The sequence below is a fragment of the Scylla paramamosain genome, chromosome 10 (genome assembly GCF_035594125.1).
Source record: "Scylla paramamosain isolate STU-SP2022 chromosome 10, ASM3559412v1, whole genome shotgun sequence".
NCBI classification, from domain to species: Eukaryota; Metazoa; Arthropoda; class Malacostraca; order Decapoda; family Portunidae; genus Scylla; species Scylla paramamosain.
Window position 1 is genome coordinate 9067501 of NC_087160.1, and position 27500 is coordinate 9095000.

The following is a 27500-nucleotide window of genomic DNA, read 5'->3' on the forward strand; positions in this document are numbered from 1 at the left end:
AGGTGCCATGCTTTATGACTGCTGACAAGGTTATGACAGTGTGGTTCCTAAGTACGTCTGGGGTATACAAACACAGAACTAGCAGTGGCAGCTATTTTTGGTCCATTATTACAAAGTTTGGGAACTTAAACTAGAAACGAGCGACTATATACGGAGATTTCAGTTCACGGAATGTGAGTCAAATTTACTCAGAACATCTTGAAGAAGAGAGGAAGTGCAGTCTTCGTCAAATGGAGACATTTTTTTCTTTTTTGTTTTTTTTGAGGTTTATAAATCAAGTCTGACTACTATATAAAACTAATTTTCACAACATCTTAAACAACACATCAGACAGCACAGAGTATCAAGCAAAACGTTGTCCGCTAAAAATACACTTTGGGAAGCAGGGTTTTTTTTTCTTTTTTGCAACTTCACAAAAATCAGCACCTCATAAAGTGAATGAGAGTAGAGTGATACACTTAGCAACAATAGTAAACATTACAATTGTGCACACACAGCCTTAATGATCTCTAGGGGGTTCCACTGAGGCCCACACACCAGATCAACAAGAGTGGAGTGATGGCTTCAGTGGCATCCCTCTCACCTACATGGGTACCAAAAATCTTCTCCACAGGTTCAACATTATAAAGGGAACTAAGGTGTTTGTATAAAAAGATATCCATATAAGCAAATGATATACCTTTAAGTATTTGTAAATCATACTTGGGTTGCAGTGTACCACTCTACTTTCAGAGTTAGAGCCCAGCCCGGCTCTGCTGGCCACACCTTCTCTGGGCAGGTTCGGCCAATGTCTTCACAGCAAGATAAATCTGGGTACCTTCAAGGAGAATATAAAAACATGGTGATGATAGAAGCCATCGCTGGGTTACCGACCATGATCTGGCGCCACAAAGTGATGCAGTCCAATGGCTGCAAAGGCGCAGAACAAAGAGAACATTGCCAGGATAACAGCTGCCTTTTGCTGATCACTCAGCCTCTGCCACTGGAACCCAACATCCTGAAAACATGGTCAACTGAGTAAGCATCATACCCACTACACCCACACCTATCCACCTACCAATACACACACATACACTTAGCAGTGTAATGCATTCCCATACCAAATAATTAAATACAAAAGAAAAACAGAAATGTCTTATTTATAATGCACTATCAAGCCACAACTGAAATACACACATATATAAAATGTCTTATTCTATGTTGATATCAATGGATCTAGTGGTTCAAATTTGTAAAATGCAATTCTCCAAAAAAATGATGACAAAAATATTTTATTGTTTTCAAATCACTGAGTTACTACTACAGTTCATGCACATTTTAAATATATGTGAAACTTTAATCTTTAAGAAAATATCTATTAATCCTAATTACCTTTAGAAAATTTGGACACATCAGAACACTATCAAACATTACAGTAAACTAGAGACTTATCCTTGAGTGGAGGAAGGAGAGGGATCACATACCTGAGAGGTGTTAACAGCTGGCTTAGTGGTGGTGACTGGGGCAGGTTTGGGAGTGTTGAAAAGAGTTGGGGATGAGTATGCCCCAGTCATAGTCTCCCCATTAGTGCACACCCGCACACCACACACGCGCACATAGTAGCCCGAGTGAGGGTCGAGGTGTGTGAGGGCATAGGAAGTCTCGCTACCATTATAAACCTGAAACACAGTATAAAGAAGTCACATTTAATGTTATGATTTTAACCTGGTTAAGATTCCTGGTTAAGGTAAATTCAGGAGCACATGAGTCTTGGTGAAGCTTAGGAAAGGGAAGACAAAGTTATTATTACTATTATGCAAGCTAGAGTGTGAGTAGGAAGAACGGTAAGCCACTGGAAGAATACCCACCACAGAATAATCTTGGTCCTTGCCAGCTTGAAGCATCTGAAGGCGGTAATTTATGGTATCCTCCCCTGGACACCTGACACTGCACCACTCCACCAGATGGCTCCCCTCAGGTGTTTCAGTCACCCGTGGTGCTAGGGTGGAATAAAAGAATGACATCAGTACATGTTGCCACTGTGCTATACTGCTCTACACCATAACTAAACTCCAGAGAGGGGAGATTCATTTAGGCTTGCAAGAAAATTTCATGTGGTTAGGGGATTAACTAAAGTAAGCTTTCATAGTTGTGTACAAGTAAAGGGACCACAATGCACAGAACTGTAAATGCATGTAAATGAAACTGAAGTCAGAATAGGGGAACAAGACTACTTGGTAGATGGAAGGATAGGGTAAAGGTATACATGAGTAAAAAAGGTAAAGGCTAAATACTTGAACAATAAAGGAAGGAATCTTGATAGAGGTGGAGGCTCTTCAGCCATGACAATCTCCTTAGAAGACAATCCTGAAGAAGCAAGGCATCAAAGAGATAGACAGATAGTGTGACAAGAGTTCCCTACCTTTGATGAGGGGTGGGGGAGCCTTAGTAGTGGAGAGGGAGGTGATGGGGGAGAAGGGTCCTGTGCCAGCCTCATTATTGGCACAGATCCTGAGGTGATATTTGGTGTTCTCTTCAAGCCGGGCGACCTTGTAGTTCTGATTGGTTCCGCTATACACTTGATAGAACCTGTCAATGGAAACAATGATAATGGTGTGCCACTCAAGGGAGTGCTAATGACTAGTGAGAAATGTTATGGAAAGGCAAATACAACAGTAATCATGGTAATGATTCATTGTTCACAAGAAAAAATTTGACATACATGACATGTATACCCTCTTAAAAATAAAATAAATTAATTAAATAAATCATAATCAGAAATTAAGGTCCTTTCCAAGTAGAATTATATTAAATATGAGATATACTACATTCTTGTAAAAACAAGTAAAATGCCATAAGCAAACACAAAAAGGCACTGTATATAAATACAATTGCAATGTTTTGTGTCAAACACTTGAACGACTGTAAATCAGGATTTGCCTTTCCAATACCCAGATGTCATTCATGAGGTTCACATATCACAGGGTAATAATACTGTGATATTTCAGTGACAATTTTTCTGTTTCTCAAGTCCTGAATCTTAGTGTAGCATCAACTTACTCTCGGTTGCCATTGTGGGGGTTGGTAAATTCCATCTCCAAGGAGTATGTCAGCATGTCCAGGTTGCGGCCATCACCCCACTTAAGCTTGAGAGAGTTGTAGGAGGCCTTGACCAGCTCCAGGGTTGGGGGTGCTGGTGGTAGAGGCCGGGTGGTCACCTTGTGGATGGCACTGAAACCCCCAGGGCCAACACTGTTCATGGCCTGGATGCGTACCCTGCATTGGAAGGAAGAGAAGCATGCAGTGTTAAAAGTATGAATGGCAAAAACTTGCTTTTTTGTTATTTCGGTTTGTGTAAGTTATAAGCCCTACTCAGTTGTAAGATCTGCTTCTGAATAGGATGGTTAACCTGTATTGCTTTGAGCTCAAGGATGTTAATATTGAGTTGCAAATGTAACTTCAAAAGCAATCCATAAAGCTTATGCAAAAATTAAAATATAAATGGAGTCTTCTTTCTGTCAAGATTCTGAATAAGAATTCAACATTTACATTAGAGAGAGAGAGAGAGAGAGAGAGAGAGAGAGAGAGAGAGAGAGAGAGAGAGAGAGAGAGAGAGAGAGAGAGAGAGAGAGAGAGAGAGAGAGAGAGAGAGAGAGAGAGAGAGAGAGAGAGAGAGAGAGAGAGAGAGAGAAAGCAGGCACTATCATCAATCAAGCCAATGGACAAATAGATGGATAGATGATTAGATAAATAGATGAACCAATGGATGACAACTCTAGCATCACTCAACCTACTTATACAGGGTCTCTGGCAGCAGGTCGGTGAGGGTGAACTCTGTCTCAGGGCCTGGTGTGGTGACGGTGCGGTCTCCCACCTCTATTACGTAGTGGGTGATGGGGTCCCCATGGCTGGCTGGCTCTCCCCACAGTAGGGTGATGGTGGTGGCAGCAGGTGTGGAAGAGATGTAGGTCACAGGGGCAGGGGGAGCAGCTGGTGTGGTGACAGTGGCTGGGGATGACCATGCACTTACTCCAGCACTGTTACTACAGCATACTCTGAAATTAAATATAAAGAATATGATTAAAAATCATTTACCTACAATGCTTAAACTCTCTAACCTGTTTCTTATGCATATAAGTCAACTTTACAGATCTGTTAATTGCAAACTTTCTTGTTCTTTTTGTCTTGCTTTTTGGGGACCTTGTGGTATGCTACCACACCAGAAGGTGTGTCTTTCACTATAACAATTAACACCATTAAGCATGCACACACAGACAGTTTTTTTTTTGTTCTTGCTGACTAATTTGACATAGTTTTGCAACTTTAATTTTTCACTAAGCAAACAGATATCATTGCATGATATAAAATCACAAACTGTCTCTGCCTTCCTGGGAATTTACACCATAGGTACTGTATATCCTGACCACTGCAACACAAACCACACTTCCTTTGTATGTGTGACTCAATATCTTTGCCTCAATTACTTTTTGATACAAATCCTATCCCTAATGAAACTCAGACCGTTCATTTCTACTGCTGCTCACCTGAAGGCATAGGTGGTGGCAGGTGACAGATTCCGTACTTCAGTGGTAGTGGCTGACCCAGTGTAAGCACTGGTGAAAGTCAGGTCGGACTCTGGGTCACCACAAGTTGAGGAGGACTCAGAGGACTCAGCATGGGGACAAGACACCTATAGGTGATCCAAAAGAAATTTGGTCTTAGAAAATATGTATTATTTTTGTTTATTGCAAGCTGATGCTGATGGAAATTTTCTTTTACCTTTGCACTATCTACTGTAAAGACTTTCCACACAATCTGGCTCCAAAATGACAAACATGGTTTTCTTGAGCTGCTTCACAACACAAAAGAATCCTGGATATAATTTCTGCATTTTGCTTTCTCCCTCAAAAGAAAGAGAGACTTAAATTCCTAGTGTCATTCATTATCTCAAGTTTTGTTTACAAGAATAAGAGACTGACAGAGCTGCAAAAAAGTTCACATAATCACTGCCATAATGAGAAAAATAAACAGCAGAAGTCCTCCTCACCTCAGCAATCTGAATGTTATACTGTTCAATGCCAGCTCCATTATTGATTGGCTCCTCCCAGATCAAGTGCACCGAGTGTGGACTGCGACACGCTAGGTGGGGTGGGTGGGGAGTGTCTGGTGGACCTGCCCCACTCACCACTTCCAGGGGCTCAGACCATGGGCCTGGCCCAATCCTGTTAACACTCCTCACCAGGAAGATGTAGGGTCGCCCTGGGAGGAGGCTGAGAAGAGGAACAGAATGAAGAAGTTAATGGTGGATGATTGGTGAGGGCATTTTATGTAGTTTACTGATGCAAATATCAAACAGCATCTTAATGCCCTATCAAGACATTATGCCAGACCTTAACCTCAATGCATAAAAATAACACAAATCATACACTACACCAAATGGAAACACTGTTCACCATACTACATGATTTTGCCTAAATCTGGTACAAATTAATTACCGAAGATTTCACAAACATTCTTCCATCATTCATATATAAAGGAATTTTGGTGAGATCCCTCCCTTTTCCTCACCTGGCAACGGTGCACTCATGGTCCCGACCTCGGTACACCTGGCGTCGATCATTGTTAGGGGCAGTCATGTCTATGAGGAATTCCAGCACAGGAGCACCTCCATCATGGTCTGGGTCACCTGCAACATCACAAAACAGAAGTGCTCATTAATTCCATGATCCTTTGAGTATCTCTTAAAATAAAACAGCTCTTGAAATCACTAAAGCTTCCTACGTATATTAGAATTGCAAATATCCTGACTTAGTATTGATTAATACATAAAAAAAAAGAATAAATAAAATAAAGTAAAATAAAATAATTAGTTAATAAAAAAAAAAAAAAAAAAAAAAAAATATATATATATATATATATATATATATATATATATATATATATATATATATATATATATATATATATATATATATATATACATATATGGCAGAAAAGCTGTTCTACCAAGGCTAAATGGCATAGAGACTGGGAAAAATAAGAGGTTATGTCAGTAGCAAAGAGTATTATATGACACTAAATCCAATGACAAATAAAAAATTTAATTCTTATTTCATGTCTAATACTCCATTATCAAGCATATGCACAAGTTTAATTTCAGATAACAAGAAATGAAAACTATATATATATAGTTTTCTATATATATAGTATATATATATATATATATATATATACTATATATATATAGTATACTAAAACTATATATATATAGTTTTACTATATATAGTAAAACTATATATATATAGTATATATATATATATATATACTAAGAATGTGTAAATAGACATACTTGCATGATAACACCGTCTTGGCACATGTTGGGAGAGATACTTACCCCACTTTAGCTGCAGCTGGGAGGCCTTGGGTTTGCCTAAAAGACGCGGAGAAGGGCACACTCCAGGACACACAGCCTCCGTAGTCACTGTGGACACTTCACTCCAGTCACTCTTTCCTCCAGAACTTTTGCACTGCACTCGCACACGGTAGCTCTTCCCTGGGGCAAGGTCAGTGCAGTCTGCTTCCAACTTTTCCCCAGAGTATACACACTCAAATCCTGTCAAGCCAATGTATATCAGTCAGCAAACATTTGATAAGTCTGTGTACATTCTTTTTTTTTGTTAGATATCTACAAAGAGAAGAGAATGCTAACTGAAATGCATATGTATTAAGTGAATAGAACCTAAGTCTGTGTAAATATCACTGAAAGAATCATCTGGAAGCATGAAGGAGTACAAGGATAAAAACCAGAGGGAAAATCCATACAAGCTAAATGTCCTTCACAGCAACATAACCAAATTTATATTTTTATTCTTCAAATATAATTCAGTCAACATAACACATTCATGTATTGTGTACTGGCATGATTTTCATGTGTCAGTTTCAATAAAACTTTTGACTTTAATACAAAACAAAAAACATCTGATGATTTATTGTATTTAGGTTTATTCCCTTATCATGCTTCTGAAAACACATTGTAAGACCTCATGAAAACAACTTTACATGCAATCCTTCATGTCTCCTCAAAGAATCATCTCTAGAGCAACTCCTCACCTGAACCACGGTCCAATTCTAGCCTATAGGATGAGACAGGAGCACCTCCATTGTCGGGGGGGCAACCCCACATGACCACCAGCCTTGATGACTTTGGTCGGCCTTTGACAGTTGGGGGAGAGGGAGGCTTGGGTCGGTCAGGCAGTGTTGGGTATGTGGCAACCTCAGAAAATGGTGATGATCCCTCATCATTATGAGCACACAACTGTAAGGATAGGATTTGTTGATTTACAACTAAAATCAGTACAAGCTGAAATGAAGACTGAAACTGAAACTTAATCTTCATTCTTCCAATGACATCACTGTATTCATCTAATAAAAATATAATATGTATATGAGACTTGGGTAGTCCTTACAGTATTTTAAGCTTTGTTACTCAGATACAATTATATAACTACATATCACAGCACTTACCCTGAACTTGTAGTTTGTATTTCTCCTCAGGTCCTGGCACACAAATCTGGTCTCTTTGCCATTGTGGACATTCCGGAAACCATATCCATTATGGGAATCCTCCATCTGCAAGATGTACGTGTCGTCTGTGGGCCTCTTAGGCCAACCAAGACTAAGGGTAGTGACTGAGGCATGTTCCAAAGTGGGTGGAGGTGGCTGGCTAGGAACCACTCCACTCGTGTAAGCAAGTGTCTCTGGACTGTAATCACTGCGGACAGACAAAGGATCATGTAAACATTAAAAGCAAACAGAAAATGGGTAACCTAAACATTAAAAAAAAATAGTTAGTAATCCCTAATCTTTGGGCAAGTATTACAGTCACACAGAACCAACAACTCTTAGATTTAACACAAGTATTATATAGAAATCACAAAAGAAAGTAAAAATCTGAAGACTGAGAAATCATATGGAAGTGACATTCTAACAACAGTCATTCTCAACACTCACCTCTTGCCCAAGTCATTGACAGCTGCCAGGCGTACACGATAGCGAGTGTTAGGCTGCAGTTTGGATATGGTGTGTTGTTTATTCTTGCCACGGTACACCTCAGTCCACTCCCCATTACTGCTAAAAATCTCAAGGATGAATGCCGTCACTCGAGAGCCATTATCCTTCATGTTGTTTGTGGTCCACCTGATAGTGATGATACATTACCCATCATTGCTCTCATTCCCTTGTTCAGTAAGAGGTAAAAAATTAGGTGCTTATAATCACTTCAATTATGTTCAATAGTCAAAAAAAAAAAAAAAAAAAAAAAAAAAAAAAAAAAAAAAAAAAAAAAAAAAAAAAAAAAAAGGAGAACTAGCAATGAGACCTTTCATTATCACAAGCCTCACCTGAACTGAAGAGAAGTTTTTGTTTTATTCACCATCTTGGGGAGCTGTGGGGCATCTGGAACAGTGGGTTCAGTGTGGAAAGAGGTCACTCCACTCGTGTCCCCCCGCACACTCTCACACAGGCAGTGGAAACTATGGGAAGAAATCAACAACTTAGGAAGAGAGAACAAAAAAAAAAAGATAAATAAATAACTACTACTACTACTACTACTAATAATAATAATAAATAAATAAATAAATAAATAAATAAATAAATAAATAAATAAATAAATGAATAAATAAATAAAAATAAATAAAAAGGCATAAAACCATGTTACTTTGATCCTCTTGTACCTTCATACAACAGGTTCTAGATTTACCATTTACATGTGAGCGAGTTGTAAGATCAAAAACAATAAAGGTCAATAAAAATATTAAAACAAATCATCTACTCTTAGTTGTTATTTATCATTTCAGATGTTACTGCTTTGTTTAATTTAAGATACACATTTAATCTAAGAACACAAGAACATAAGAAATAAGGGAAGCTGCAAGAAGCAACCAGGCTTACACGTGGCAGTCCCTGTATGAAACACACCTACCTATTTCCATCTGTTATCCCCATCCATAAACTTGTCTAATCTTCTCTTAAAGTTCTCTAGTGTCCTAGCACTAACTACATGATTACTGAGTCCTCTACATTTATTCATTTTAAACATACTTAACTTGAGAAACCACAATACACATTCATCATGATGAAATAACTACTCATTCATTGTCAGTTTTGGTTTATCGTGGAATGCAGTCTAGGTGGGTGGGCCATGTTCACACATAAGCTGCAAATTGAGAGAATAGCAAAACACAAATAACAGTAACCAGTTAGCTATAAAGCTATACTCACAAGACCCTGTAATCAGTGGCTGGCTTGAGGTCAGTGATGCTGAGCTGGGTGGTGTGGATGGTGGTGTAAGGGCTGTCATTCAGAAAGACCTCATAGCGGAGCTCCGTTACTGCCAACTCCTCTTGGTGCCCACCCAGGTCTGGGGCCACCCACTGCAGGACAGCCGTGTAGGGTGTCACCTCCACCACCTGTAAATTCAATATAAACTAAAAATTCCCCATAAATATTCAGCTATACTAACACATCATATTTCTGGCCAATTGATAAAATTCTATGTGTGAGGCAACCCTCAACTGGTCTCCACTCTATTCTGTATTCGTATGTATTACAGTATTTCTTGACCGATATTTATTCTACCTACATTATCAACAGCATAGAGTTAACACCATTTGAGTATTAGAACAGAAACATTTAAGCATCATCTTATTGAGTCAGGACATCTAAATCATAAAAACTGTAACTAATATCACACGTTTTTTTTTTTTTTTATGTAGGAGGGACAACAGCCAAGAGCAACAAAAATACAATAAAAAAAAAAAAAAAAGGGCACTGAGATGCCAGTCCCCAAACATTGTCCGAAGTGGTAGTAAAAAAATTGAAGGATAAGTGTCTTGAAACCTCCCTCTTGAGAAGAAATTCAAGTCATAGGAAGGTGGAAATACAGAAAAAGGCAGGGAGTTCCAGAGTTTACCAGAGAAAGGAATGAATGATTGAGAGTACTGGTTAACTTTTGCATTAGAGAGATGAACAGAACAGGGGTGAGAGAAAGAAGAGAGTCTTGTGCAGTGAGGCCATGGGAGGAAGGAAGACATGCAGTTAGCAAGATCAAAAGAGCAGTTGGTATGAAAATATTGGTAGAAGATAGCTCAAGATGCAACACTGTGGCAATGAGAAAGAGGCAAAAGACAGTCAGTTAGAGAAGAGTTGATGGGACAAAAAGCTTTTGATTCATCTGGGGGATGAGAAAAACTGGCAGAGACATCTCAGAACCCCCAAACTTCATAGAAGCTGTTTTAGCTAGAGATGAGATGTGAAGTTTCCAGTTTAGATTATAAGAAAAGGACAGACCAAGGATGTTCAATGTAGAAGAGGGGGACAGTTGAATGTCATTGAAGAAGAGGGGATAGTTGTTTGTAATGTTGTATCGAGTTGATAGATGGAGGAATTGAGTTTTTGAGGCATTGAACAATAATGCATTTGCTCTACCCCAATCAGAAATTTTAGAGGGATCAGAAGTCAGGCATTCTGTGGTTTCCCTGCATGAACTGTTTACTTCCTGAAAGGTTGGATGTCTATGAAAAGACATGGAAAAGTGTAGGTTGGTATGCATCATTATCTAGTAATGATGCATAAAAGATGCTTCTGCTCCTGCTATTTAAAAAGGGATACTTGAGAATCACATTTCTTTATTTCAGATTCATTGGCTATTAAGAACAAATCACTTGTAAGTAATACAGTGTGTTGATTACTTGTATCATGAAATTAAGGGTTACTGCTATTTTTTTTAAATATAGTATTCAATTTCAATGGGAATATTAATCCATTACTATAAATCAGTATATGGCAAAATGTGTTAATAACCCCCCCCCCACACACACAGTGCAAGAGAGAGAGATGGATGGGCCGACTGCATATACTTAGATCTGAGAAAAGCATTTGATAAAGTTCCGCACAGAAGACTAATATGGAAATTGGAAAAAAATGGAGGACCTGGTGGATCACTGTTAAAATGGATGACTGACTTTTTGACAAACAGAGAAATGAAGACAGTAATTAAAGGCAACAGGTTGAACTGGAGAATGGTAATAAGTGGAGTCCTGCAAGGTTTGGTACTTGCACCTATTATGTTCACAGTTTATGTAAATGATATGACAAGTGTAGAAAGTTACATGAAGCATTTTGCTGATGATGCTAAGATTATGAGGAAAGTAACAAATGAAGATGACTGCAATGCTTTAAATCAGGACTTAATTAAGATTAATGAATAGTCATTGAGGTGGAACATGGAGTTTAATGCTAAAAAATGTAGTGTGATGAGGTCTGGAAAAAGTGCAAGACCAGTTGACAACTATTACTTAGGGAATGAGGAAATCTCTATAAGATCAGAAGAAAAAATCCTAGGAGTAATTATTACTGATAATTTGTCATTTGGGAAGCACAAACAAAATTATAGGAGAAACATATAATCTGCTGAAATATCAGGATAGCATTCTCCTATATTGATGAAGATATGATAAAAAAAAAACTCTTAACAATGATAATACATCTGAGATTGGAGTACGCAGCATTACTGCAGTCATCAAGTTTGGAAAAAGATACAAGAAAGTTAGAAAGAATCCAGAGAGCTGCAACTAAAATCCCTGAAAGCTTAAGAGAGTATAGTTATGAGGAAAGGTTGAAGAGATTAGGACTGACTACACTAGAAAAAAGAGGGAAAGAGGTGATTTGATAGCAATATATAGAATATTGGAAGAAATGGAAAAGTTGGACAGATAAGACCTCGTGATACCAGATACGAGAGAGACAAGAGGACATGGAAGGAAATTGAAAAGGAGTGTCTGCAGAAGAGACATCAAGAAACATAGCTTCGCCCACAGAAGTATAACAGTGTGGAATGAACTTAGGTATGAGACTGTGCAAAAACAATTATTAAATTTAAAGAAAATCTATATAAAAGTCAATATAGAGACAGGACGGCACGAGCCTATTTTGGCTCTTATCCTGTATTTTGCAACTAGGTAAACACACACACACACACACACACACACACACACACACACAAATATATACAACTAAGGGAATATCCTCTACTCATTTTTGTAACACGAGAATACAATTATCTGAGAAAATTTATGAATCAGTAAAGATGATGGGAATTACAATATACTTAAGTAAAGAATAAGAAATGAGGGATTAAGTACAATTCAGTACATAACTTTTATCATAACTAAACTAAACAAGCTCATTAACAGTACATATAAGGATGCAACCAAAAAACTCAAAATCTTCAGCAAAACTGAACTCTGTCTATTTGGGAACTTATTTGTCAAGTATTTCCTTACATCTTTGTTTCAACAGTACATCATTTACTATATATTCTTTTACCTGAAATGGCAGTGGTGACATTTTTGCAATTCTGAAACATGGGAATATGTGTTGGTAGTGTTGAGTTATCAATGTCAGTGATCCACAACAGCAAAAACATGATGGGCTGGCAGTGCTCACCTTAGGGGGCTTGACCTGAGAAAGTAGGTGTTGTAAGGTATTCCGAGGGTCCTCTCCATCCTCCCCTTGCACCTCATCCTCTCCACCATTCTTCTTAGGCAAGGGTTCTGTGGTATGGATACATTTTCCTTAGATTCTCATTAAAACAATCTGATAATATACAATTTCATGTTACTTATTTTCTTTCTTTGATGACTTAAGAAGTACTATTTGAGGTCAAAGTTAACTTTCCATTGGTCAACTTATTTTTTTCTAAATATCAATAAAGAATAACAAAAGTTCTTAATTTTTAAAAAGTTGTAAAAATAACTAACAAAAATTAGATGCTATAGAGTAAACAATCACAATGACACATTAAGGATGTTTTTCTCAATCATGGGACAAAATCATAAAACAACACATGCACTAACAACACAAAGAGCTAGCAATGAAAATCTGACCCTCGCTCCATGATTAATAGCAACACAAGGTGAAGTGGTTCTGAGAGGCACTTGTGTGTATTAAAGGGGATGGGGAAGAGGAAGTAAGGGTCTGTACCTTTCTTAGGGGATAGTGGAGGAGTGCTCTGGAGACTGCTGCTGCCAGACTTGGTGTTCTGGTGTGGCTGTCGTGGGTAGTACTTGGAGGTCCGGGACTTGTCACACTGACGCAGGTGCCTCTCAGATTTTTGGGTGAACGGTGGAGGTGGAGATGCTACCAAGTGAGGAGAAGAATTAATGGAGGAGACAAAGAACAAAGAAACAAAGAAAACAACACTACTAATGTGGTCTTTGAATGCTGAGGGATTACAACAGGTCCTGTTATTGTGTTCAAATACAAGCTATGTTCATGCTTTAAGAATTTTTCATGCTGAATAATAACACTAACTACTGCCTCTGTCTTGCAAGTCTAATTCATAGAATGAAGTACTTCTGACACCAGTCACTTTATGTTTAACTTTTGTTTTTGGATAGTTAATTTTGTTTATTCACAAAGTGTGGCAGCATGGTAGGCCTTCAGATGACATCACATGGTAACCAGTATATAATTGCATGATTGCATATTACATATCATGCATGTACTTGGAAACTTGCTTTCATAACATTGAAAGAAGTTATATGATGTGGAGTCTCATCACAACAAACAATGATAAATGTCCTTAATTTTTACATTTGTTTATCTCAAGATAAACTGATAAACCACAATAAACACATTCAGTAACAGTTAGTCTTTTACAACAACCAAATACAGAGTTATAAACATGAACTGTGCTAACCACTCTTCATGTCAAACTCCATCCTTCCAATAATCCATAAAATTTTCACTCTTAAAAAGATTGAGTACATGAAATTGCAGTTAATTACATTGCCCATTCCCTACAAACATGAAAGCTAATAAGTCAAGGCCTTTCATCTTTTACATCTTGCCAGTAACAAGGAGGAGGAGGAGGAGGAGGAGGAGGAGGAGGAGGAGGAGGAGGAGGAGGAGGAGGAGGAAATGAGAAATTGGAATTTGGACACAGTAAACTAAATACAAGACACCAAGAAAGGAAAAGTATAACTACTCACTTTGTGTCAGGGGTGGTGACATGATGGGGGCATACTGTGGGGGTGCCTGGAAGGGTGGTCCATAGCTCTGAGGAGGAGGACCTGGCGGGGGTGGGGGATAGAACGGAGGTGGCCCTTGCCCTGTGTTTGGACCCTGTGGAGATGGAAAAACCCTGTGTTAATCCAAGGATGCAGGAGAGTTTGTACCATGGGTGTCAGAGAATACTAAGAGGAGGATGGTGTTTTGATAGATATAAAATACTTGTACATACTTCACTGTCTAATTTCTCCTTAAACAAATATCTTATGATGATGGTAATGATTATAGTAATAGAAATAATGAAAAAATAATTGCGATATTAATAATACTAAATAATAATAATAATAATAATAATAATAATAATAATAATAATAATAATAATAACATATAACAAGGTTCTACATTACTACTATTAACATGAAAATTATGCACACACATATCAGATCAAATTCCTGTCTTGCATGGAATATAAAATTTTCTTTTAAGCAATACAAGACAATGCATATCACTCTAACTTGTCTCAATGTTCCTGCATTTTATTGTATCATTTAGTATATTGTTATGTGGGTGGATACTGCTGACACACACACACACACACACACACACACACACACACACGAGTAAAACCCTGGCCTTGACAAGGAACGCCACTTACGACCATAAACCCTGATCAACAAACAAGGTAAGAACCGCTGAGCTGCCCAAACACGGGTGACACAGCCCAGCCAACACCAGCCGGCAACACACCATGGTACAAGGCAACACAAGGCAGCAACACAGCGCAATGAAGTCACAGGAGTCAACACCAACATCGCCAACACAAGGTAATAAGAATGATATCACCACCACCACCACCACCACCACTACATACAGTCCCTCCACGCCACACATCTCTGAGAATTTATGACGAGCTTAACTTACTATGTCACCCTACCCCAACCCACTGCTTCCACCACTACTACTACTACCACTACTACTACTATCAATGCACTATTACTACTACAAGTAATACTAACCAGCATTCTGTAGGTTACTATCTGCCCATCACTTTGCTTGACCCTAATTAAGAAGGGCATGCCAGCTCTCCCTCCTCCTCCTCCTGCTACTCCTACTCCTCCATCAGGAGCCTGGGGTTCTTGATTCCTTGCTTCCTGCCCCTCCCTGACCACTAAGAACTCAGCGGTGACCTTGCGTGGCACGGCGGAGGGTTGGCTTTCACTTTTTTCCATGCCGGGAGATGATGTCACTGGGAAACTTGAACTGCTTCTTTCCTTTCTGGGTGGTGATGATGTTGATGCTGCTGATGGTAATGGTGATAATGCTTTTCCTTTTTCCTTACGGGATGAGGATAGTGTTTTACTTCTTCCTCTGCTTGGTACTTTTTCTTTGATTTCTTCTTTACTCGGAAAATATGCAGCAAGGCGGGAATCCTCAGTTTTTTCCTCGTGTGGGGACAGTGCAGTCTTTTGTTCCTTGGTTTGTGGCGATGTGCCTTTACTTGATTCCTTGCTGGGCTGCGATGGTGTTGCCAATAACGAACGAGAACTCTCCTCTTTTCTTGATATTTCTACGGGATTTTCACTTGCTTCATGGCAGTGTGGTGGTGGTGGTGGTGGTGGCAGCTGAGGCACGCGGCTGTCATTCTCATCGGTCTTATTAGATGTCACGAAGGGTCTGGGGAGTGACGTCACTGTGGGGGCCTCCTTTTCCACGGGAGGCTGGGTGGTGGTGGTGGTGGTGGTGGATGAGGAGGGGGACGTAGTGGTGATGGTGATCAACTCTTCTTGACTTAAGCCTGTGGGATGAGGAGTAGGAGGAGGGAGAAGGTTGGGTGCGACAGAGGATAGAGTGGGATGGAGAGGAGATACGGATGATGATGAGGAGGAGGAGGAGGATAAGGAGGATGTGGTGGGCCCAGTAACAGTCTCCTTCCCCCTCTCCGATTTTTCTACGTTTCCAACAGCACAACCTCTGTCGTCTTCCTCCCGCTCCTTCTGTGCCTCTTCCATCAGCATCTCCTCATTACCATCATCACCATCACCACTACCATCACTCACTCCCTCAACCATCCGTCCTTCCTTTTCACTCATCAGTCACATTAATTCTTGTTCTCGGAAAAAAAAAAAAGTTCCACTGACTCACTAAATCGTTTATTCGTGAAATATTTCTCGTCACTTCTTAGTGTTCCCGTTTTCCCATAATTTCTGATAATTTGGTAGCGGAATAACAACAACAAAACAACAACAACAACAACAATATTCAGAGGTTATTAAATTAAATCTACAAAGGAAAACAAAAAATTATTCTATAGTAAGAAAAAAATAACGTAAAAATATGATGCGCATACCAACACATATTTGCGCCATGATATTTATATTTCACTGCAACCAAATACGTATGTGGTGCTCTCTAACATATGCATATGAACAGACGCAAGACCAAGCTTTCATAATTAGTAGAAGGAAAATCTGGACACAAAAGTTATGTGAATTAAGTCTCTTTCTACATGTCTACTGATATATTGCGCTCTCCCGTTCTCTTTCTTCTAGAAAAGGTAACCACTACAAAGTTTTCTCCTCAGCGTTCCACCATTCGACACCAGTTCCGATACAAAGCTTGAGGATATTGTTCCGTGTTATAGAAGAGACAGCCAAATATAATTTTATATTTAGATATTTATCCAATTATTTATATAAGCATATTCACGCACTTTTTTTTTTCTAACGTGGAACACCTGCACTGAGTCAACCTCCTGGATATCAGTGTATAAATACGAAAAGGAAAATATTTTTTTTTATTATATTCATCTTATTATGTAAGCATATACATAACAATACTTCGAAATATATATACCACCCGATAACATTATTAACATGCACCACCTTTTATAAAATATTGTTAGCCCATTGTAATACTACTGCATGACATCTGTAGCAAAACTAGAATATGTCAAAGTTATACCAACAAGCTATTATATTACTTATACATATATTCCTGGTGTGTGTGTGTGTGTGTGTGTGTGTGTGTGTGATTAAAAATCTGGCAGACACCTGTTAATCCCTCTTCTCTGCTGAACACTTGCTATGGCGGCCCTCACCCCATCCCTCCCTCATCCCAACACCTGTATCTACCGCCGCCGCATGCCACGTGTCACGGCCCGCCGCAGAAACAGCTGGCGGGCAGACTACTTGTCGCCCAGGGCAGACGTCACCTGCTGCACTGTACTACCTCCACCAGTAAACCTAAATCACCACCACTACCACAACCGCCCCCCCCCACCCCACCACTGCTGGATTATTACTAATCCAGCAAACTAACCTAATCTAACTTGACCAAACATACCTAACTCCCCAAGCAACCAGCTCCCCATATGCGTGATGTGTGCTAAACTTGGCACCCTATGCATTGCACAAGATTTAAAAAACTAACCCTACTGTTGTTTAAGAAACTTAACCACCATTTTTACTTCTAATACAACTGAAATACAACAATGTAACTACCATTATTAATGATCTACAACTGCTACTAATACTACTGAACTACTACAGCTACTAGCACTGTCACTATAAATCATTCACAGCGTTCACATTCCAGGGCGTGTTAAGTCTTCCTCGAAATATTCGACACTAATTTCTAGAACATTTTTCTCCATTGCAGATGTATACATCACACGGCACCGTTAGAGGCCTCATAAAATCACATAAGTATTTCAAATGTCTTCCACATACCACATAACTTGTATCATTACAACCAACATTTTATTGCTGGTGGCGGTATTAACCAAATTATATTTAATGTCACTCCCGACACACACAAACAACCACTGAGGGCAGCCAGGTATCACAAGTAATTTTATCTTTGCTATCATTGCCACATAGAAGTGCCTGGTGGGAAGGGGGGAGGAGAAACAGAAGGGAGACGTGGAAGGGAGGGCTGGCGAAAGGGGGATGTGACTGGGGGGGAGCGGCGGACCGAACCAAAACAGTGGGTGATGGGCACGTATTACATCGAAAAACTAACATATTGGTGTCCTTTTTGGCGCTTTACTCACCTTCCCAGCAGGCATTAGGTCTTCCTCGTCCCCGGGCCAGTGGAGCAAGACGTGGGTGAAACGCAGCCACTGTTATTTGGCCGTTTTAACACCGGTAAGATCAAGGAACCTCAAAATTCACGCAAAAATGTGCAGCTCTGTCAACCCAAGACATGCGCGACCTCTAGCGGTTCTCTCTCTCTCTCTCTCTCTCTCTCTCTCTGAAATGCAGTTTAACCCTAATTGCTAGTTAGTTCGCTTTTTCAACAACATAAACTCACCCAATGTAACAACAAGAGAGGAATGGCTCCAGAACACGATCATTTGGCTGGAGTGGGTGGTAGTGCAGGGGGAAGTCAGTATCATGCGTCTGGCAACGCGGCACTTACTACACAGGTCTTTGGGTGTGATGGGGGAGGGAGGGAGAGGGGGGAGGCAAATGGAAGATTTTTCATGTATGAAACTTTTCATCAAGTTTTCACATAAATGGCTGACGCTAAAAGAGGCCCATTCGTTATGTGTAATTCGATTTTTCACCTGGAAATGTGTGCTAAGTTTGAAATACCAGAGTTCTGGAAAGAAAAAAGAGGTGGAGCGGGATGGCAAGAGGGAAGACGGGAGAGAGGGAGAGGGCCACGTCACCACATGCTGCCGGCGACGCTACACATTCCTGCTCTTATTACTATTATAATTTACAGTGACGAAATTGAGTCAAAGAGATAGTTGGATTAACCTCATCTCGAGACTCTTCGGGTGGTCCTTGCGTCTTCCCTCTCTCGTGTATTTACAAGACGACACACGCAGGAAAAAAAACTTCATAACAAAATGTGTTAACTGCAAACGTATCACTTAGAACTGAATGACATTTATCCATGGAATTAATGGTAACAGGAAACCACATTTGACAACTCTATTCATCGCCTCCAATACCACAAAGCACCGCGTCTGCCCATAAACTCAAGGTATCATAAAACAGTAAATTAAAGTAAATGAAGAACGTCCGTCATAAAGTTTGTAAAGTTATTGATTGGACCGTACGACACTTTCTCCCAAGCTAGAGCCACACCACTCGAGTCGTGCCAGTCACCAGTGTCACGCGGGTCGCCAGGCAGGATTGAGGATGGGAACGGCGTAACGACAGCACATTCGCACCCTACTTTAGTATCATCAAAGAGGCACCTGGCATTTAGTATGATGGGAAGCCTTACTGAGCTTGATTTAAACGTGTTCAGGGTCGAAAAGAAGCCCAGCAGTAGTCTGATATTAGGCATTTATGTTGCTTCTATTAGCTGGATTATATAAACTGGTCTTTAACTTTTTTTCTTTTGGCAAGGATCAATGACACGCTTTTGCAGTACAATGGTAACAATTAAACATGTGCCGTTAGATAACAAACATCCTGTACATTATTACTTTTTTTACATAAGAGTAGAGTTACGCAAGATTAACGCATTCTAGTTATTTTTTTTAATTACGCAAATCTACATACAACATTAATTTATTTATCATCATCATCATCACTACCAAGAGCACCACAACATTCACTACACATTCAGCTCTTCCTTAAATTCATACGTAAAACTAACCGCCCCCAAACTCTCTCTCTCTCTCTCTCTCTCTCTGATGCGAAAACACGTGCAAATAATTACGAGGATTGCTACAATCAAGACTACAACAACAAGTACCATTATTTCCTTTATAGCACCACCCCTATTATCTCCAGTCTCCAGCTCGCAACACTTCTAAGGAACACGAGGGAAATTCCGATTGCGCATTGAGAGAGAGAGAGAGAGAGAGAGAGAGAGAGAGAGAGAGAGAGAGAGAGAGAGAGAGAGAGAGAGAGAATTAATAGTTCTAATTAATTCTGCGAAGAAATATATTTAGTTCATCTGGGCATTTTAATTTGAACGTAGTAGTAGCAGTATTAGTAATACCAGTTGCAGTAGTAGTAGTAGTAGTAGTAGTAGTAGTAGTAGCAGTAGCAGCAGCAGCAGCAGCAGCAGCAGCAGCAGCAGCAGCAGCAGCAGCAGCAGCAGTAGTAGTAGTAGTAGTAGTAGTAGTAGTAGTAGTAGTAGTACCAGCAGCAGCAGCAGCAGCAGCAGCGGCAGTTTTACCATCATTAACAGCAACAACGTTAACATCAATAAGATTAAATGTAACAACGAACAACAAAGAAGAAAATAAAAATAAAATAAAGAAACAAATAAATATATAAATAAATATATAATTAAAACATTATCCTATACTAAATATACTACCCCATAAAGAAACGTTTCTCAAGCCATCTCTTCCCGGGTGTCACCTCACTTGCCCCTTCATCCTCTCTCCCCTCACTATGACAACGTTTTCGGCGTTCCGTCAACAGTACAGCGTAGGATGAACAGATTTAGCCCAACGTTGTCTGGTTTTAACCGCGCCCCGTCCAGGCATTGTGGGAGGGGGAGGGGAGAGGGAACTAGGTTAACTAAAGGCGCACTCTACTCGCAACATTCGCAAGAGTATCCTCTCTCTCTCTCTCTCTCTCTCTCTCTCTCTCTCTCTCTCTCTCTCTCTCTCTCTCTGTGTGTGTGTGTGTGTGTGTGTGTGTGTGTTCGAGTTCCGTCAGGTCTACCCTCTCCCTGCCTCACCCACTTTTTTTTTCAAGTTTTTCAGTACGATCGCATTCTATATAGATAGAATGCGATCGTAGTGAAAAACATTGAAAAAAAAAAAAAAAGGAGTGGGTGGGAGGATACGAGCTGGGGGAATAAAGAGACTGAATCCAAACGTAGACGTCCAATCCCTGCCCCCACACCGCCTCTCTCTCTCTCTCTCTCTCTCTCTCTCTCTCTCTCTCTCTCTCGAGCTGTCTGGTGTAAATCTACAACACACACACACATACACACACACACACACACACCTGTACGTTCCTTTCTCAATGCAGTTTTTATTCCTTTCCCAGGCTCTACATATTCTTTTTGAAACGTAACTTTCTGCACGTCCACGACACGTTGCACAAGATGGTAAGTGAATACAATAAAAAAAACTAGTTAAGAAAATACAATACAACGTACAGTTGACTTAAAAAAAAAAAGTAAGAACTATTGCAGCTTTTATTCAAGTATGGACGTATAATTGTTACTGCCATTACAATCATATTAAACCATTACCTTTCAATCTAGTATACTCCTGACTGTAATTCTAAGCCTCAAGAGATGTTTTTGGTAGTGCTCTCCCCCATCTCCTCTCTTCGTCCCCGACACCGCCCACCGCCCCCCCCCACTCCCCCTACTCATGCCACCTGCAGCATCTTCTCTTTCTCGTCTTCCTCTCCTGAAGTCGGTGTCTGGCCTCTCTTTCTCCCTCTCTCACTCCTTCATACTATATATAGAAAATGTCTTTGCAAAATTCACTTTTATATATATTTCTTCCCTCTAGTCTGGCCCCTCCCCACTCCCGCCCGTGAGTAAGAACGTAACTATGGTAGCAGGAGGAGGACGAGCTGCACTACCAAACGTACGACTACTGAGACGAGGAAGGAAGTTCAAATTGAGAATGGGATGAGAGAAGAGGCCAGAAGGAGGAGCAGATTCGTGGGGGATGAGGGAAGAGAAGAAGTGAAGAGTTGGAGAGGTAGATAGATACTAGAAACCAGGAGGAGGAGAGGAGTAGGAGGGAGGGGAGAGGCGTCCTGGCAAGACTATCAGCTTGAAATTCTGGCCGCCGCCGCTGCCGCCACCGCCTCGTCTGGCTGTCCCGCCGTCCACGCCCCTTCCTTCCCCTCCCTTTCGCCTTTCCCTCCCTCCGGCCCCTTCTTCCCCTCACCTCGTCTTCGTTTCCTTTCCCTAAACTCGCTTCTAAGATATCTCCCCGACTACTCATTTTGTCCAATTAGTAAGGTTTATAGCAGTATTTCTTTTTTCTTCTACTACTACTATTACTACTACTACTACTGCTACTACTACTACTACTGCATCATTAAGGACAAAATGTAAAAATCAGCGCAAAATATCAAGATCAGATGAAAAGGACAAAACCAAAAGTGAAAATCAATACCACCCTTACAGTTCCCGTCTGATACACACTACATAATATTCCTGCACGAAGGAGTCCCTGGCCCTCCGGTCTCTCTCTGTTCTAGTCCCTTTAACGCTTTCCAGGAAAATACGAAGGAATACGGAGACTAGCACGTACTTTAAATCCGTTTCCTTTATCACAACAACATCCAAAATAATAATAATAATAATAATAATAATAATAATAATAATAATAATAATAATAATAATAATAATGATAAGAGTAGGTGCGTGACGGTTATCAAGTGGGAAAAAATTGGCACGTTACCTTGAAAAGCAGAACATTATGGAAAGAAGAGCGGCACGAATAAAAAAAAAAATCTTATCATACGAATGTAACATTAAAGGGGAAGGAGAGAAGGGAATGGAACACGAAGAGACTGGCGAGGGGACACGGGTTGGGTGGAGAGGGAAAGAAGGAAGGAAGCCAAGGGGGAGGGAAGGAGGGAAGAACAGGTGTGGGAAGGTGGACTCGAGAAAGAAGCGGCAGATGGGATGTTATTAAAGAAGACTGAGTCAGACTATAATCAGACGTTTTGGTGTTGACGTGCTGGTGGTGGTGGTAGTAGTAGTAGTAGTAGTAGTAGTAGTAGTAGTAGTAGTAGTAGTAGTAGTAGTAGTAGTAGTAGTATCTATGATGGCGACGGCGACTGAGATCCCACCAGTAAACACAGTCGGTGCCAGACACGTCACGACTGGCACCTATCCCCCTCCCTTCTCTCTCTCTCTCTCTCTCTCTCTCTCTCTCTCTCTCTCTCTCTCTCTCTCTCCTACGCACGCCGTTCGCCGCCGCAATTCCTCTATTGATCGAAGAAAGTCAGTCAGAGACTCCTTCTGTGAAGCGAGGAGATTCCTGCGGCCGGCGTACGGAGACTCCTGAAGGCCATTCCGCCCTTGACGTGGCTGTGACGCGTGGGGAGGGAGGCGGAGTGAAGGAGAGGAGGGAAACGAGGAGGAGGAGGAGGAGGAGTGAAGCAGATGATAGAGGGAGCATTTAGGGTGTCATGCAACTGAGCCTCGCCAGCCGCCAGCCGCCTCCTTTTTCCCTTCCTCCCTCCACCCTTCTCTCCCTCCCTCACGTCTCTCCGTTTCTCATCCCTCCCGTCGTCTCCCTCTTGTTTACCTAACAAACGGTGGATGCCGCTGACTCCCCACGCTCCTTCTCCATCTCCTGCGCCTTCCTCATCTTCTTCCTTCACCATACGATGAATCTCTCTCTCTCTCTCTCTCTTTCTCCTTGGAGGAGGTGTGATGAGCAGGATCTCTCGACACACACACACACACACACACACCTTCCCTGCCCTTGATTGCCCCGCCGGGAGCACTGCGTGCCGAGGACCCCCACCGGACACCTTCTGAGGGCCGCTAGCGCCACCTCCCGAAGCCAGGGTCAGGCACGCCGCTCCGGACGCAGGTCCTGATGTGGTTACCAGCGGTGGTTGTAAACAAACACGCCGCCATGTTGGTTTGACTGGACGGCAGTAGGCGGCAACCCTAACCTCCTCCATTTCTCCTTCGTCCGCCTCCTCCTCCACCTTCTCTTCCTCATACGTAATCTCCATCTGTTCTTCGTCTACCTCCACTTCCTCGTACGTAATAACACCTCTTTCCTCTTCACTTCTCTTCCTCCAAGTCTTGTTCTTTCTCCTCCACCTTTCCTTCCCTGGACGTGAAGCCAAGCTCCTATTTCTTCTTCCTTCCCGTCTAATGCCATACGGAGTAATGATACAGAGCACAATGAAAGGGCAAAGAAAGTTCGATACCACGTCTGACTGGCTGGCACTCTTACGTAAGGGGAGGAGGAGGAGGAGGAGGAGGAGGAGGGGTGTTAGCGGAGGGCCTCGGCAAGGGAGCGGCGGTGATTGAGATGGGGGCTCGGGGGCCTCAATGCCACGTACAGACGAGTAGGGTTCGGCCCCTGACCCGCGCCTGGCACCAACTCATGACAGGACTGGCTCTCTCTCTCTCTCTCTCTCTCTCTCTCTCTCTCTCTCTCTCTCTCTCTCTCTCTCTCTCTCTCTCTCTCTTTATAAGGTTGGACTTGATGTGCATAGTTTCGTCGAGAGGATAAGGGACAGACTGCAGACGGATAGCGAGCCAGACACACACACACACACACACACACACACACACACACACACACACACACACACACACACACACACACTGATGTACAATAATGTATACAATACTGCATGAATTCTGGCGCTACGATACTCTAGCTTCCATCGCTACACACACAAATGAAGTACATAAATAAAGCTGAGAAGCCCTCCTTCATGTACGATAATAGAATTAAAATAACAAACACATCCTCGACTGGTTTTATACGATATATACAACACCGCTTGCCTAACCCAGCTTAGATATTTATTTTTTGTCTCTACTGCTGTCTCCACTGTACTACTATTACTACTACTACTACTACTACTACTACTACTACTACTACTACTACTACTACTACCACCACCACCACCACGGCTACAACAACAACAACAACAACAACAACAACAACAACAACAACAACAACAACAACAACAACTACTACTGCTACTACGACTACTATTAATAATACAAAATGAAGAACAACAACATAGTACTACTGTTAAAACAACACTAACAAATACTACTACTACCGCTGCTGCTGCTGCTATTGCTGCTGCTGCTACTATTACTGCTGCTGCTGCTGCTGCTGCTATGACTACAGCTTTTGAATGATGAAGAAGAAGAAAGAGCACAACAAAAACTACTACTACTATTACTACTACTACTACTACTACTACTAACTACTACTACTAACTACTACTACTACTACTACTACTACTACTACTACTACCACCACCACCACCACCACCACCACTACCATTAAATTTTCTACCACCACCACGGCAAACTCCTATAAACATCACGACCACCACCTTGACCACCACCAGTTAGCTATTCGTGCGGGCGTCCCAGCCGCAAACATCCCACTGATCCTTACCCTCGACACAGCAAGTTGTCACAGCGAGCACCCAGCGGGAGGATAACGCAATATACCATAGACGTCGAGGTGAGATGGACGAGGAACGTATAAATTCACCCGCATGACCACCCACCCAACACCCTCGAACACCTACGCACATACACTCGGCAATACACATCAATGATAGACATGAAGAGGAGGAAAGTTTTCGCTACAAAGCTCAATAAGAACATCAATGGAGCTGCAAATAACCACAGTGGAGACGACCACGACCATGACGACAAAGAACATTGCACTATTATGGTTCTTTTTAGCGCCTGACGTCAGGGGGACGAAATTTGAACGGTTCTGTATCAAAGAGAGAAGGAGGAGGAGGAGGGCAGTAATAGAAGAATGTAGAGTAACCACAAATCACAATATAAACAGACAAAGATCCGAAACAGAGGACAAGGAAAGGAGACAAAACAATAACAGTACCAATAACGAGTAAACAAAAGAAAACGAACGAGTAAACAAAAGAAACAAAACACGAAAGTACAAAGAAGATCGAAAAACAAAACATACAAGGTGTGCGCACACACACACACACACACACACACACACACACACACACACACACACACACACACACACACACACACACACACACACACAACGACGTTAAACATAAAAAAAAAAAAATGGTGAAAATAGAAAAGAAAGGAAAAGAAATCACAACACACAAACAACCCAGTGACTTGTTAACCAATTGCCTCGTTCCACGTTCCAAACCTAAGGACATAAAAAAAAAAAAAAAAAAAAAAAAAAAAAATATATATATATATATATATATATATATATATATATATATATATATATATATATATATATATATATATATATATATAAATGAAATTCGATAAAAATCAATAGATATAATAAATAGAAAATATCTGAGAACCACAAAAAAAAAAGGAAGGTCGACACCCAAATAAGAGGAAAAAAGACAACCTAACCAAAAAACAAAAATATCCGAAAAGCCACGACTCAAAACACAAATCTGAGAGAGAGAGAGAGAGAGAGAGAGAGAGAGAGAGAGAGAGAGAGAGAGAGAGAGAGAGAGAGAGAGAGAGAGAGAGAGACGAAAAACCACCGAAACAAAATAAAGCTCATAAAATCCTAAACATTAATTAAAACCTAAAGCACAAACATCACCATCTTCATCACTACCATCATCATCACTCAAAAAACCCCAAACCCTTAACACAATTATCACCACCATTACTACCATCACCATCACCACCACAAACAACCCAACAAGACCACAAAGCAGCGGCTCCACCAACCAACGAACCAAGGAACGAACCAACAAATCAATGAATCACTCAATCTCTCCCTCCCTCACTCACTCACTCACTCACTGGCCGCCTCACAACACTCACGTAGGGACAGAGGGGCACGGGTACGGGCTGCGGCGAGAGGATGACGTGCCGCAGGGTGCCCGTCTCGTCCACGATCTGCTGCAGCACGTGGCCTGGAGGAACCTGAACCGGGAGGGGGATGGGCGGGGAGGGGTTGGCAGACACCATCCTCACGCTTGCTGGACCTGGAGAGAGAGAAAGAGAGAGCAGTGTTAGAAGATGCTGCCTGTAACCGTGTCTAGTAAGGAAGGATGAGGTTTCGCATGAGAGGCACAGCGGATAAGACGACTTAAATGTAAGGCCGTACTCTTAAACGCTTTGACTTCTTATCTCGACGACTTCAAGTGGATGTTATTGGAATCTTTAAGGGTGTTTGCATGATTCCAGTCATAATTTAACAAGAATACTAATTTGCTAATGAAGAAAACACCTGTGAGAACCCGAGATATCATCCCCGTGGCTCTAGTGATTGTTATTGGGTTTTTAACGGTATTTTCATGATTCCAAGGATAATTTTAAAAAAGTATCCTAAATTATAAATGGAGAAAACACATGTGAGAACCGGACGTATCACCTCTGTGGCCTTTAATATTAGTGTTTATGTGAGACCATGGCATTTCAGAATACGGGCCTTAATGCGGCTGCAGAGGAAGGAAGGTGTGTCTTATGAAAGAAACAAGAATAAAAAAAATAAAAAAAGTCTAAAAGGTTGTGCGTGATGCAAAGACGTGAATAGGAGACTGACAGAAATTATCAGGTGAATAAGAAAGGTTGAGTGGTGGTGGTAGTGGTGGTGGTGGTGAAAAGAGTGCGAGAGAGAACGTCGGGAGAGAGAAGAGAGTGTGAGAGCTGAGTTTGGCAAGATGGGGGAGAAGAATGTTAAGATATAGGGCTGAAAATTTTGAGGAATTACTAAGTGTGGAAGACGATATATAGGAAGCCAGAGACTGTTGCACTAGGAATGGTGTAAAAGAATTCAAGTGTTAGGTGAGGTAAAGGCT

The 27500-nt window shown here is 41.0% G+C and overlaps 1 protein-coding gene across 4 annotated transcripts in view; it reads right to left on the minus strand.

Moving 5' to 3' along the window:
- Positions 1 to 27500, minus strand: part of LOC135104209 (fibronectin type-III domain-containing protein 3a-like) — a 175217-nt gene that overhangs the window by 2364 nt on the left and 145353 nt on the right. For 2 of the 4 annotated variants that reach the window (XM_064011332.1, XM_064011331.1), the window contains exons 3-21: positions 26521 to 26684; positions 14031 to 14163; positions 13021 to 13176; positions 12484 to 12590; positions 9259 to 9446; positions 8379 to 8510; positions 7990 to 8175; positions 7504 to 7750; positions 7090 to 7294; positions 6374 to 6592; positions 5548 to 5665; positions 5027 to 5249; positions 4524 to 4669; positions 3774 to 4034; positions 3040 to 3255; positions 2402 to 2568; positions 1848 to 1978; positions 1464 to 1658; positions 1 to 997 (exon numbers count right to left, since the gene is read on the minus strand). The exon at positions 1 to 997 is cut by the window's left edge and continues 2364 nt beyond it. In XM_064011332.1, coding sequence (XP_063867402.1) covers positions 866 to 997; positions 1464 to 1658; positions 1848 to 1978; positions 2402 to 2568; positions 3040 to 3255; positions 3774 to 4034; positions 4524 to 4669; positions 5027 to 5249; positions 5548 to 5665; positions 6374 to 6592; positions 7090 to 7294; positions 7504 to 7750; positions 7990 to 8175; positions 8379 to 8510; positions 9259 to 9446; positions 12484 to 12590; positions 13021 to 13176; positions 14031 to 14163; positions 26521 to 26684 — 3326 coding nt within the window. In that variant the 3' untranslated portion in view covers positions 1 to 865. Of the gene's footprint in view, positions 998 to 1463; positions 1659 to 1847; positions 1979 to 2401; positions 2569 to 3039; positions 3256 to 3773; positions 4035 to 4523; positions 4670 to 5026; positions 5250 to 5547; positions 5666 to 6373; positions 6593 to 7089; positions 7295 to 7503; positions 7751 to 7989; positions 8176 to 8378; positions 8511 to 9258; positions 9447 to 12483; positions 12591 to 13020; positions 13177 to 14030; positions 14164 to 15065; positions 16330 to 17777; positions 17874 to 26520; positions 26685 to 27500 lie in introns of those variants that run through there. The other 2 variants (XM_064011334.1, XM_064011333.1) reach the window with 2 other exon arrangements.